The 13,933-nt window shown below is 53.6% G+C and overlaps 1 protein-coding gene across 2 annotated transcripts in view; it reads right to left on the bottom strand.

Moving 5' to 3' along the window:
- GRIK3 (glutamate ionotropic receptor kainate type subunit 3) overlaps positions 1-13,933 on the bottom strand; it is a 118,356-nt gene that overhangs the window by 39,557 nt on the left and 64,866 nt on the right. For both annotated transcript variants that reach the window (XM_074926400.1, XM_074926401.1), the window contains exons 4-7: positions 13,365-13,546; positions 9,355-9,408; positions 4,565-4,738; positions 2,109-2,252 (exon numbers count right to left, since the gene is read on the bottom strand). In XM_074926400.1, the coding sequence (XP_074782501.1) occupies positions 2,109-2,252; positions 4,565-4,738; positions 9,355-9,408; positions 13,365-13,546 (554 nt within the window). The remainder of the gene's footprint in view (positions 1-2,108; positions 2,253-4,564; positions 4,739-9,354; positions 9,409-13,364; positions 13,547-13,933) is intronic.

The following is a 13,933-nucleotide window of genomic DNA, read 5'->3' as shown; positions in this document are numbered from 1 at the left end:
GGCACGATGCATTCTCGGGGGGAAGGACTGGCGTCTTTCCCAGTCAATACACTCCTCTGGCTCTTCCTCATTAATTCCTGAGGAGTGAGGACAGTCTCCTCCCAGCCTCGCCACCCTTGGGTTTTGGGGAGGGTGTGCCGGGTTTGCTCATTTTGGCGGGCAGGGGGTTTGCCCGTGGGAGCCCCCGGGGAGCCCGGGAAAACACGCGGCGTTGAATGTACCCGACTGAGCAAACACAGGTGGGTGCTGAGCCCCGCGCTGGTGGGTGGCACGGCTCCGGCACCGAGCTGGGGTGCACAGCATCGCCTCGGATCCTGCTGGGGTTGGCCCTGTCTCTGCCAGAGAACTCAAGTGCCAGCTTGGAGCGTCCCCTCACCTCCTGCCCCCGCGCTTGGCCTGTCCCCCTGCTTCCCAGGGACCCTCGCAGCACACGGGGTGAGGGTGGCCTCCCTGGGGCTGGCAGGGACACCGTCCTGGCCCCTTTGCGAGAAGGAGCCGGGCTTCCCCCCGGGAGTGACAGCTCTGCCGCGGGCCGGCCCGGCGGGGGCCACGGCCGGCGTGTGCCCCAGGAGCGAGCGGTGCTGGGGCCGCGGGGAGCCCAGGGCCGAGGGAGCGGGTGGCTGTGGCGGGGCACCCTCGGCACCCTGCTTGGTCTTTGCTGGGTTCAGAGAGAGCAATTACTGTGTGTTCTGATTGCAACGGGGAGGAAGCTTATCCCTGCAACGAGCTGACACGGTGCCAGAAGGGGAAACAACAGGCAGGCACTGGAGTGTAAGGCTCAGGGTAATTTGCAAAAGGAGCCAACCAAACAAATTATTTACACTCTCTTTTGGCAGCCAGCTGGAGCATCTTTCTGCAGAAGGGAACAAAACACGAAAAAGGGGAGAGAGGCAGAGAGAGGAGAGGGAGCATCTTCGGTGCCTATTAAGAAAAAAGTTCCTTGTCTCCCTGCAGTGGGAATCATTCTTCCCTTCTCGTCCCTTACGCTCGGTGCGGCTGAGGCGGCAGCCAGGGCGGCGGCTGCCACTGCGCTCCCGTGCCGGTGCCCAGGGCCCGCCGGGGCTGGAGGTGATACAGCAGCACAGACCAACGATTAACGGTGTACTTCTGCTCTTCTGTTTAAAAACTGTAGGGGATTTTATAGCCAGCCTTTCAAACATGGCCCAATCACTTATCCAGTGCTGCAGCCCGTTTCATAAGTTGCGTGTGAAGAGCCACAGGCGTAGAAGTTTAAAAAGGCCTGAGGGCGATTAAGGGGGTTTTCTCACAAAGATGTATCTGGCAGGGTTTGCAGTATCTCCCTGCAGCTCTGCCTTCATTTTTTTCTCATGTGAGGGCTCCTTTCAGCAGGGGGGTGTGAGTGCAGGGCTGGGTGCTCGGGGGGGTCTTTGGGCGGACCGGCCACCTCTGGCTGCAGCTTCCCTCTGCTGCCCGCCCTTGGTGCGCTCCCTGCTCATAAACACCCCTGCTTTGAGGCTGCTTGCGTGCTTAACAGCAAGATGCAAACAAACAATTACGTGGGCTGAACACAGAGAAATCATAATGACTGGAAACAGAGAAGGAACGAAGCTGCCTCCTCGCTCCCCGGGCTCCCTGCTTGGCGGATCGGCCGCTCTGCCAGGGCCGTTGATCAGCACGCAGGCCGGGACGCGCGGCGCTGCCAGCTTCGCCGCTGGGATTTAGCGACACTGAAGCCCTTTGTGGACCCGGAGCAAATGTTCCTGTAAAAGGCAAATGGCTATTGCTCAGCTAAGAAACAGCCTCGGGAGAGAGTGGTCCAGCTGCTCTTGACGCAAGAAGAGGCCAGGGCAGGTCTCAGTGACAGCATGGGAGATTGCAGCTTGTGGGGGAGGTTTTGGCATGGCTGCGTAGATCTTATTTTGAAGGCAAAGACGGGATTTTTCCTTTCTGGGTGCACTCAGCAGCCTGGTGTGTATCTGTGCTTCCATCCAGTTGTACCTGCCCAGGCGGGGGATGTTTTATACCCCTATAACTGCCAAGCCTCTCTGCCCCCATCTCTGTACCTCTGCGCTGAGCAGCTGCGCTGCTTCTGCTGGGGAAGTTTTGCATTAGCAGGAAGCAATTACGGTTGCAAATCATGCTTTTACCTCTTTTATAAAATTCATGAAGCGGCCGCCGAACCTCCAGGCTTTGTGCCGATGGCACTGCAGGGAGTTCACGGTCATCTGAGGGGCGCGCTGGTAGCAGACAGAGACCACGTGCACCGCGTCGTACAAGAGGGCAGCATCTGTCTGAAGTAAAGGGGAACAGCATTTGTGTCGCTAGCAGTTCCAGAGCAGGGAAGCGGTGGGGGATCCCTAACGTGTCACAGGAGAAGCTGCAAGAACTCCTCAGTTACCCCCTGCCCAACACCCTGCAGACCCGAGGGCTTCTCTGTCCTGGCCCGCGCCGACCGTCCCCGCTCCGGGGCTCTGACCCTGCGACCCGCCCCGGGGCAGGGCTGGGCTCTGGGGACAGGCAGGGGCACCCCAAGGGATTGTCCTAAACCCCTTTGCTTTCACACCAGACTTGTATAAACCTCTAAGCTGACCTCTCATGCAAAACACGTCTGCAAAACACGTAGCTCTGCACATGACAAAGCCTCCCGAGCGCTTTTATCTGTTACGCGGCTTTTTAGACTAGAAGATCCAAGTTCTGTCTTAAAATCAGAGATTGTGAAAACGTCATTTGTCTGTGCACATCCATTCTGGTTATTTCTAGTGCATTTACTGCTGTATTGTCAAACAAGGAAGCGAGCTATTGCTAAATGTAGAAGATAGTAACAGAATTTTCTTATTTAGTCTGTTTTGTCTGAGTGTAAAAAAAATCCCTATATGAGAGCATATTATCCACACTATTTTATGCTTGGAGAAATAAGAAACAGAGAAGTTAAATGGTTTGTACGTGGGCATAGAATTTTCCAAGAGGACCCAAACTGTCACTGAAATCAGGACCTCACAGATTTGTAACATCTTTCTGCATTTCAGTGATTTGAACTAGTGAGAACTTTTTTTTTTTTTTTTTTCCTTCCATATACTGTGATGGCTTTAGATTCAATTTGAGATGCCCCATCTCACCTCCAAACACTGATCAAGAGAATTGGATTTATTTTTCACTCCGATATGGTAAGACCTTCTAGTGAAAATACATTATTTGCTGGCTTCACAAAGCTACAAAACAGATGTGAATGTAGCAGCAACGTAATAAAACACAATAAAACAAAATAATACAGCAAACAACTGGGCAAATACCTAACAGGACGTGGCTGTGGAGAAAATCCTCCAACACTGGCAGCCATCCCCGTGACCTTCCCCGCCCGCACACCCGAGCAGGAAGAGCAGGCACCCGACCTGCCTCCCGTGGGCTTGTGTTTACGGCAGCAGGGACGGGGTTTGTACGTTTGGGTAGGGGAGAGGGGGCACAACAGTATGTCCAAGCGATCTCGTGGAGAATTACGTACTGTAGTGCCCAGCTGAGATCAGGGCCCCGCTGGGGTAGACGCGGGGCAGACACAAATGGAAGGCAGGAGCCCCTCTGAAGAAGCAAGCAGAGAGGGAATGGGAGAGGAGCCGGCGGCGGTGGGGGGAGCCCAGCACCCGGCAGCCAACACGATGGCCAGTTGTGGGCAACGCTGCAGGAAAGGCAGCGGCCAAAGGAGGATGCTGGGGCTCTCCTCTAAGGAAGAAAAGAACAGGAGGGATGTGAGGAGCCATTTCAAGGTGAAAGTCTGAGAGGCTTTGCCATTTGTGGGCTTGGTTCTGGCAGATCTAAAGGGAGAGGGAAGGAGGGAGCCAGTCAGCAATTACGGGGGTCGGAGACAGCCTCGCAGGGAAGACAGATGGGCGAGCAGGTGCTGCACCTCCCGAGCAGTAACTCAGCGGAGCAGAGCTGCCATCAGACCCTAAAAGGAGTCATCAAAGCTGCAGCAAAGCCCGTCTCTGGGCATAGCTTTGGCTCTTTCTCCCTGCATCAATCTCGGCGAATGGCCTGGCCCAGGCCAGCCGCGGCCGCGCTCTGGGGGCGGCGCTGGGCGCTCGGCCGCTCTCGGGGCTGCGCGGGGGGTGCTGGATCCCACGGGCCCCCGAGGGAGAGGCCCTGGCTGCCAGGCAGAGGGACCTGCACCGTGACCGTCCTGCCCTGAGCTGAAAGAGGACTTGTGGGGGGCACCCAAAGAGAGAGGATGCCCTTTCCTGGGTGCTCCCAGTGCTTGGCCCTTTCTGGAGCTGAAAGCTTTGGATTTTGCTGGGCCGGGGGGCGTTTTTTTACTGGCAAGAAGGGAGGCGAGGAGCACAGCTCTCCAAACTGGCAAATCTGTTGGCAGCTGGGCCTGCAAAAGGAGAGTGTTAACCCGGCAGCAGGGGAATCACCCGCCGAACTCACTGCATCTGAGGGACGGTTATTAGAGAAGGCAAGTAACTACCTTGGGGAAGATACCCGGGATGAGTTGTTACTAGTACAAGCACCAATAAAAATAACATTTAGGCCTTAACGAATGTTCCTGCCTTCCCCACCACTCCGGTCTGCTTCCCAGACTTCACCCGTGCTTTGTTTAAACTTCTCATACCATCATCACGCCGTCGAGCAGCCCCAGCTCCGCCTTGGGCGCCGACTGCAGCCGCTCCATGGACCACTTCTCGATGATGGAGGAGACGTGCGGGTTCTCCACGTTGAGGATCCGGAAGCCGGTCAGGTTCACTCCGGAGTAGCGATATGGTTCTAGGTCTAATGCATAAAGATCCTTAAAAGAGAGAAACCGGTTTAAACATTTTGTTTAGCTTTGTTTTGTTTGTCTTTTCTGCATCGGTTCATGTCTGTGTTTGAAGTGAGAAGGCAGAGCCGGCAGGAGGTGGGAGGAGGGATGATGCCCTCCTGAGTTTGGTGGATTGTGCTGTCTGTTGCCATCAGGCGCTGCCTGCTGAGACTCGTAGGTGTTAGTGGAATTCGGGTGTCATATGTGCAGGTTCACCCACACACAGCACAGGGAAACTCCTGCCAAAGAACTCACTCGCTGCATAAAAGAGGCAAGTGAGCTGGGGGGAGAAAACCAGAATCCCTGTCTGTAACCACGAAAAAAGTGGTTTCCGACTAAGGGGGGTGGGGGGTGTACAAGGCAGAGATCCTGTATCCAGAGCTCCCCGCGGCCTTTCCCGGAGGGTTTGCTGTGAGTGCTGAAGCCCACAGGGCACTGCAGATGACAGAGTAACTCTGGATGCAGAATGCCAATTTGCAGGCGGCTATCAAAGAGGAACTAAGACGCGTTTCTTGACATTACGACCAGCCTACACAGTCTGCAAATGAATGAGAGTGCCCTTTATATGATTTAAAAACCCCACAGCCAGGCAGTCCTCAGCTCTGCTGGCAGCCAGCCCATGAGCATCGCTTGGCAGGCAGCGGGCGAGGGGCATTTGGAGGCCTCTGCGAGTGCACTTCTTTAATGCATCTCTTGGCTCCGCTGCACGTCTGAATATTAACTTCAGTTCAGGGATGAACTTCAGCGTGCAGAAACTAGTCTGAGTAGTTTGGGGTTAGACAGCACGGCAAGAGCACCCCGCAGCTGATCTGCTCAGCAAACACCCAGGGCAGCTGCCCCGAAGAGCGTTGTGATCGAATGTGGTGGAGAGTGGCAGTCGGGGGGGGGCTTTGTTAACGAGAATCATCTCTTGGATGGGACATCAACTCAACCGGAGTTTATCCTGAACCATTTCTGCAAGTGTTCAATGGTAGTAAAAATGTGGGGAAGCGGAAAGGCACCACCGCTGTCTTCTGTGATAGAGGGCGGGGGGTGAATATGGGAACAATGTTCACGGCTCTCACAAGGGATTATTAAAGAGTTTAAATACAGCATGAGGTTACGTGGCCGTTGCTGTTTTGTGTAACGTGGCTGCACTGGTCGGGCACAGCCGTGCTGTGGGTTCCCCCAGACACGGCGCCCGTCAGCAGTGAGCTCTGTTCTGCCCCCGGGGGAGCTGGAAAAGCACCGGTCCTAAACCAGACTGCCCTAAGCAAAGCGTAACAAACCCAGCACTTGCCAGCAACTGAGGGTTCATTCTCGGTGGGAGAGCAAGGAATTCTTACAGCTGTTTTGCTTTAATAGGCTTTGGGGGTTTGATCTTTTCCTTAAGTGCTGGCCTCTGACTCTGCACCCCCAAGGCACGCTGCTGATGGATGCCGTGTTTTAATCTGCAGGTGCAGCCAGGGACCGAGTCATTAATCACACCCACAACAGAGTTCAGGGTCTCTGTTGTTTGGTTGTTTGTTGTTTTTTTTTTTTTCCCCTGAAAAATTGCAAGTACAAACCTCCAGGTTTTGTTAAAGGGCATTGTGAAAACCAGGCCGTGATGTTGACTTTTAAATGACTTACAGCAACTAAGGGCAGAGACAGTTGTTTAACCTCAGACAGATGCTCATCGCATCTGGATGGGAGGGTGTGCGGCGGGCCCCTGCCTCGCCCGTGGCAATAGATTTATTTTTTCAGGATTCATAGCTCTTTGCCAGACATTTCAGTTTGTATTCTGGCAATCGCTATGGGGAAATACTTTTTGGTTGCAAAAGCAGGTCATTTCCCCCTCAGAACGTGACTGTTTGTGACAGATGTCGCGGCCCTCGCCGTGTCCCTCGCCCAGCTGGCGGCAGCCTTTCAGACCCTCCCGGTATCGCGGTGCCCCCTCACCCCGCTGCTCTCCACTGACCCTCCATTTCAGAAGTTCCTACAGAATCCAACCTCCCATCAGGTCCCTTCTTGGTTCCAGTTTGAACCTCAGCTGCAACCTCATATATCATCTCCTGGAATTAGAGGATAATTAAGGATACGAGCTGAGTGTTGGAACACGGAGAGGTGTGGGGGGAATTGCTGCATCCGTTTCTTCTGGATTTTCTGCTCCTGCACAGCCACAAATTGAAACATCTGGTTCTATTTTCCACCTCATCTACACTCCTTTCCACTCATTATTTTCTGTACTGCAGATTAATTCTCCCCTCCATCCTACTACCTTTAAGAAAGTTTTACTCTGGGTGTTTCTGTAGAGCTCTTCCCCTTTCTTACACGCGCTCTCCCACCTCCCCAGTTAAAATCCCCAGCTTTGGTTCATCAGTCGGAGGCGGCGGTGCCGAGGTCGGAGCCACCCCAGATCTAGCATCCTCAATAGGAAGCTGCAGTAGCAGGCGTCCAGGAGGGGCACCCTCCATCTGCTGTCCTGGAAAGCAACTCGCTGCTAACGTGCCGAGGATCCCTGTCTGGGCAGGGGTTTGCTGGGGCAGCGCTCACTGGGAGGATTGGCCGTGGCTGGGGGGGCCGTGGCACGTACAGTGCTGTCTGAGTAATAACCTCTGGTGTCCTCGGTCACGGGCACCCCCGTGTCGTGTCACGAGCCCCAGGTGCAGGAGTTTAACGAGAACCTGATTGTCAGCGCCAGTGGAAAACCGGACTGGTTTGGTTGAGTGGCTCACCGGGAGAAGGTGGGCTGGGTGTGGAGTTCTTGTTTACATTGACTCAAAGCATGGGAAGAGATTCCTGCTCTGCCTGTCTGTAATGCGGCAAGCAGCAGAATCACAGAACCGTTTAGGTTGGGAAAGACCTTTGAGATCATCGAGTCCAACCGTTAACCCAGCACTGCCAAGGCCACCACTAAACCATGGCCCCAGGTGCCACATCTACACGCCCTTCAAATACCCCCAGGGGTGGTCACTCAACCCCTCCCCTGGGCAGCCTGTTCCGATGTTTGACAACCCTTTTGGTGAAGAAATACCCAGTCTAAACCTCCCCTGGAGCATCTCAAGGCTGTTTCCTCTTGTCCTATCGCTTGTTAGTTGGGAGAGGAGACTGACCCCCACCTCGCCCCAACCTCCTTTCAGGCAGCTGTAGAGAGTGATGAGGTCTCCCCTCAGCCTCCTCTTCTCCAGACTAAACACCCCCAGAAGTGGCGGCAGGCAGTGGGGAAACTTCTGTATTTGCAAGGACTCCTTTTTACAAGCTGCTGAGAAATTCCTGGAAGTGTTGAGTTTAAGGGGGGGTGTCACTGCTGGGGCCTTCACGGGATTTAAAAGCTGTGCGTGCGTCAGACAAAGGCTCAGAAGAGTTCCTCCTCTTCCTCGGGTGGAAAAGGCTGATGGGGCTCTTCATGCTGAAGTCAGTGAACTGTAGTCTTGCTGCCTAGCAAAATGTTGAAGCATTTCATGCCAAGTGTTGATACACTGTGCTCAGTATTGACTAGGGACCTTTTAGAAACATTCAGTATAACATAATAGACTAATTCATTAGCACCCCATGGGTCTAGTACTGTAGAAGCTGAAGCACATGCATTGCAAGCTAGGAAAACATTGCCTTAAGGAACGACAGATTAAAATATCTTTCCCATGATATAACTGTTATTTCAGGAAAGTGGCATTAATTGTGATTGCTTATCTATTAATTTATTATAATTCTTCTTTTCCCACCTCCAGGCTGTACCTACACACGAAATGTACTCTAGGCTCAGCTGGGGCTGATTAATAGGAGGTTATCTGGGAAATGCGTAAAGCTGCCTGGAATAGATAATGGCAGCAGGGGTAATTAAAATGTCTTTTGCATTTGAAAAATAAATTTTGCAGTTTTTAAGGGTTAGTCTGTTTCTTTCCTAAAGGAAAGAAGATAAATTGGATTTTCAAAATCACACAGAATTCCACAGTATACTAGACAATAGTGTCCTAAAGGGAAACAAGAGCGGCATGCCAAAAAACCCAAACCAAACCCAAAATGCCTCCTGGAGTCAGAGAAGAACTGGCCCGTGTTTAATGAGAGTGGAGTTAATTTCAAGCTGAGTTCTTCTCATGCAAAATCAACCTGCAGTACTGAACTATCGACCACAGCAGGGCTGCTCCTGGCTCCTAAGGGAGACCTAGACAAACACACAGAAACACATTCCCAGTTCTGACTGCAGCGTGGTCCCATCAGATCCTGTCTGTGGGACTACAACCTCGCAAATTCACACATACGCTCATCTTTCAGCGTGTGGGTAGCTGCACTGAAATCAGAATGACTGGGAGGGGAAATAAAACCAGAACCTACATCTGTGCAAAGCTGGAGCCGCTCCAAAGGAGTGAGCCAGTCCAAAAGCAGGGAAGGAAAAGGCTGACGTCTCTCAGAACGAGCACCCGGGCAGTGCTGCAGTTGCAGAGATGTTACAGCCAAATCACTGCGGTCTGATTCTAACCTGAAGCTAAGTCTAGCCCTGCTCTCGCCTGCTGTTAGGGTTCCAGACTTCCCTTCCCCACCCCACCACTGTGCCCAGCCCGCCCTCCTGCCCCTGAGAGCGACCCTCGCCCCCCGCCCGCCCCGCAGCGAGGGCGGGAGGTGTCTGCACCGGTCAGATACGTTACCAGAGTGGTGAAGATGAAGTGGTAGTATTCTGTCATCATTCCCATTGCCATGGCCTTGAGGAGAGGAGGGAAAGGAGGTTAGTAAGAGTAGGTACAAGAATATAATAACAACAGTCATGCAACAGAAACCCCTGAAGAGCTGACTGGGAAATGCGGCAGGAGGCAGCCCCAGGAACACAGAGGCTGGGTTTTGGATCAGTCCCGTCAAGCAGTTAAGCACCTGCTTAGCCAGCGAGAGGCATGTGCTTAAGTGCTGAGCTGACCTGTGGTCCTCAGACCTTTCTGGCGCGGTGGCAGAGCCTCCGTGCCCAGCTCCTGCAGAGGCTGGCGGCGTTTCTGGGTGTTGCTGTGCCGCAGAGAGCTGGGACACGGCTGGTGCCGGATCTCCCAGGGGTGCAGGCTTGCTTCTGCGGCACAACTGGGAGAAAGGGGGTTGCCTTTCCTTCTCAGATACTAAACGAGCAACCTGCCATAAACCTGTGAAGTAAAGCAGCCTGTTCTTATGGTTACAAGTCCAGGTACTGCCTAAGAAGCTACTTAAAAGGCTTTTCATTAATCATATGTGCATTCCTGGTGCTCTGCATTCCCTCCCCTTCAGTGTCTGTTTGTATAACGGGCACCTGTAGCTCTTCTCCGTGAGTCCTTCCTGTGTGTAAAAGCCAGATTCTAACGTCTGAATAAGGCAGAGGCCCAGGGCTGGGGAGCGGGGACATCTCCCGTCCCTCAGCCCTTGGAGATCGTGGTCCGGACCCGAGGGCTCTTGGCGAGCACAGGCTGTAGGTCTGCCCGCCCCGACACGGAGGACGGTTCGTGCAGATTGCTGGGATTTGCACAGCTGAGCGCTGGAGAGAACACGCTGTCCTGAGAGCTCTGTCAGAGGGGGACCGTGGGCTGAAGGCCCCTCGGCTGGCTGAGCCTGCCCAGGCCCCACACAGCCCCACACAGCGCTTCTGTCTGTGAGAAGAGACACCCTGAAGTTAGTGGCTGGGTAAAGGAAAGAGAGCGCCGTGGGTTTGACTGCGGTGCTGACTCTGTGAGCACGTTTTCGTGAGAAAACACATGCAAGAGCACTTTAAAATCTCCAACGATGGGAAAGCGATTTCAGGTCCCCCCAGGAAACGTTTGCTTCTCTTGGTTCTTGCTAAAATTACTAGGGCAGAATTTAGCTCTGAGGAAGGAAGTGACAGGTTGAAAAGAAGTGAGATGTCAGAAAAACAAGGGAAAAGGAAAGGATCTAGATTACCAGCCTAGATGTTGTAACTCTAGAGTGTGATTTTACCCCATGTTTCCTGGCCTGGAAAGATCTCTTGGAAGGCAGGCAGCTGTCCCCCTTGCTGCCTGGGGGGGGATCTGTGGGGCCCCTCTCCTGACCTGCACACGCGGGTGCAGAGAGCTGGAGCACGGGGAAACACCTCGGTGTGTGAAGCATCAGTTAGATGATGTGAAACCAACTGGGAGTAAATCACGAGATTCCAGTTCAGATTCTACAGCTGGATCATTTCGGCGGTGGATGAAGAGTCCAGACCTGCTGTAAGAAGTGAGCTCCAGCTTCCCAGTGCTGGCAGCCTGTGTGCGGGGTACATCTGGGTTGGTGGGAAAATGAATAAGTGATGAACCTGGTGGATAAGCTACAGGCAATCGCCACGATGAGGATGGGAGCTCCATTAAAGTCAAGACAGGCACATCTGTGCACTGCAGAGTGCAGCAACTGTTCAGAGACAGCTGCCAAGGAGAACGGGGAAGCTGGGACGCCAGAGAACAGATGTAAAGCATTAACAAGTGACCAAAAATGAGCAAGGCCAGAGAAGCTGGGGTAGGATGGGGAGGCCTCACGAGCAGGCCGAGCTCTCTGATGGGTTTGTACAATGATTTGTTTGTCCAAGAGGGTAAATAATGAATGGCTTGATGTCTCAGTCACTCCAAGCGACCCAGACTGGCGCAGTATGTGGCAATGTCGTCTGTGTATCTTTGTGCCAGCTCTGGTGTTGTTACTCGTGGATTACTAAACCGTGGTGGTTTTTTTTACTCGTCCAGTTTAAAAATACTGCCCAGATTATCAGAGAAGTGCTTTGCTACTCGTGTGCCGTGGGAGCATGTTACCCCAGGTAACTCGGGAGCAAGATCGGGACTGGCGTGATGGTGTGTGTTGAGTCAGAGCTACCTCAGTGAGTGTCAGCTGGGGTTGCTCGGACCGTTCTATGTTACCTAAAGATGCACGGTTAAAATCAGTACCAAGCGGTGGAAATTTTAGCACAAATCTTGAGAGACCCTTTGTGGCACCCATCGGCGCGGCACCGGGGTGGGCAGCACCGCCGAGAGGCTCCAGGGGTGCTGCCTGGCCGGAGCAAACCCCGCAGGCCAAGGGTCTGCAGAGCCAATGGCTGCAGTTACCCAACGCTACAAAAGGCAAAAAATAGCAGCAATACATGAACAGGAGTGTTTCTGCCCCAAACAGAAGGCCGGGCCGTTCTTCCCAGACTCTTTTTGCAGTCCAGTTCTTTTTCTCTGTGTTGCTCTTCTAACACCACAAAGCCAAAGCAGAATCTCCTCTCCCAGGAGACGGTTTTGGCTTTCCCCAGCTCGTGCTTTTGGTGAACGTGCCAAGCAGAGCGTGAGGGCGGTGTGGAGGGGTCGGGAAGCCTGGTTCTCTATCCCCTCCTACTGAAACGAAGAAAGCTGTTTCACAAGTGAAGGTGGCACCTCTAGATGTCCATTTCTTGATACAGGTAGAAAAGTTAGGAAAAAATGAGATTTCTGGGCTTCCTTCAGCAAACGCGAGTGCCCACAGAGGGAGGGGGAGGAGCGTCACGGCGTGCACCACGCTGAGACGCCGGAGCGCAGAGGTGTGCTGGGGCCTGTCAGGATGTGGTTGGGGTTGTGCATCTTCCCAAACTCTGAGAAGATTGAACAGGTTTTTTCCTGGACACTACGCAATATTGCTAAGCTGAAATCTATGGCTTTGGGTCTTGAAAAAAACCAGCAGACACACAAAACCAGCCAGAAGGACTTAGAAAGACTTCTTTCCCCCTAGTCCCCCCTCTCCTCCATCTTCCTCACTCTGCACTTGCGGTGACGAGCAGAGCAGATGGCACAATAAACTATAATAAACTGCATAATAAGTGAACAGCACCAAACACAGCCAGCATGTTAAAATAATAGGCAGAAGACAATGAGTCCCTTATATTGCTTTCTTTAATAATCCCTCCCAGGCTTTCTGATTTCTCTGAGCGCTTCCCTTCATTTTGCATCAAGCAGGCTGCAGGAGAAGTCTCCTTCCACGTGCTTGCCTTCTCAGCCCTTCAGGGGGTTTATTTAATCTCTGTGCTCGTGTCTTGCTGGGCTGATATGAGCAACACTTCCACCGGCCGGGTTTTAGCATCCTTTGTGAGAGTGTTTTCCTCTGCCTCACGTTGACCCTGAAACCTAAAGGCATTTGGAAATGAGGAGGACTGGGGTGAGCAGCAAACCTGCCAGTGGAGGAACTTGGGGAGAAAGGGGAGAGACCAAAGGAATGGAAAATCACTGACACCTGGCTTAAAGTCCAAGAATTGCAGATGGTGCCGGAGTGAAGCGGCCGGTACCCTGCGCCTCTGCACGGGCGGAGCACGCACCTGGCGCACGGCGCAGCACAGAGGGCAAGAAGACATTTAGAATGGCAAGGACAAAGAGCTCGTACGGGGCTACGGCGAGAGCTGCGGCCCAGAGCCCGGCGCTGCCTGATGCCGGGGCAGAGAGCGGGGACGGAGGGACGCGGGGTCACCCCCTGCTCCCCGTGCCGCGCTCCGCACCGCCTCCTCCCGTGACCGTGCTTCGTTCTAACCAACGGTCGCTTTCTGATGCCTCCAGTTTTTCAGTGAAAGCTGCGTTTTCTGTAGATGTCCAACAGTGTCCTTGAAGAACGGACACGCGGTAACTTTCAGCCGTGGCTGCGGGCAGAGGCAGAGCTCCCTGCAGCTCGGCCGCCCGCACGTCTGTGTCCCCCGGGGGCTGCACCCCTCGGCCCCGCTCACCTGCTTGAGGATCTGAGCCGCCATCAAGTGGCTGCAGTCGAAGATGATGCGGAATTCCCTGCCCCGCTTCATCTCCTTCAGCAGCGGGCGGGCGTCGTCGGTGTCCAGCGGGAGCTGGCGGATCTTCAGCCGGATGTTGTACCGTGACGGGGCCATGATGAGCTCCTGCAGCCGTATCAGGCCTTGGGGCATCGCACAAAGACAAACCCGGTGTTACAGGAGTCTGCCTTGGCCCTGCAGCCTGCCTGTCACAGCAAGTTATTTCTTCCTAGATTGTTTTATAAAATGCAATCAGGGTTTTCCTCCCTCCCTCATGGCTAAAGGCGTACCAAAGCCGCGGTGTCATTTATCAACCATTAAACCCCAGATATTTCCAGAGCAGGGTTGGCTTTTCCCAGTGTTTCCCTGCTGCCCCCACATCCAGCTATGGTAGAGCTGGGGTCCCTCCACCAGGTAGGAGGAGGATAATGGCAGATTTGAACTTTTGACATCTTTGGGATCACAAGATATTTTCTTAAGCAAATGTGCCCTTGAGAAAGGGCAGAATGTGCTAATCAGCTCTACAACAA

This window comes from Athene noctua, chromosome 24, assembly GCF_965140245.1.
Source record: "Athene noctua chromosome 24, bAthNoc1.hap1.1, whole genome shotgun sequence".
Classification (NCBI taxonomy): domain Eukaryota; kingdom Metazoa; phylum Chordata; class Aves; order Strigiformes; family Strigidae; genus Athene; species Athene noctua.
This window is presented reverse-complemented; position numbering and strand designations above follow the sequence as displayed.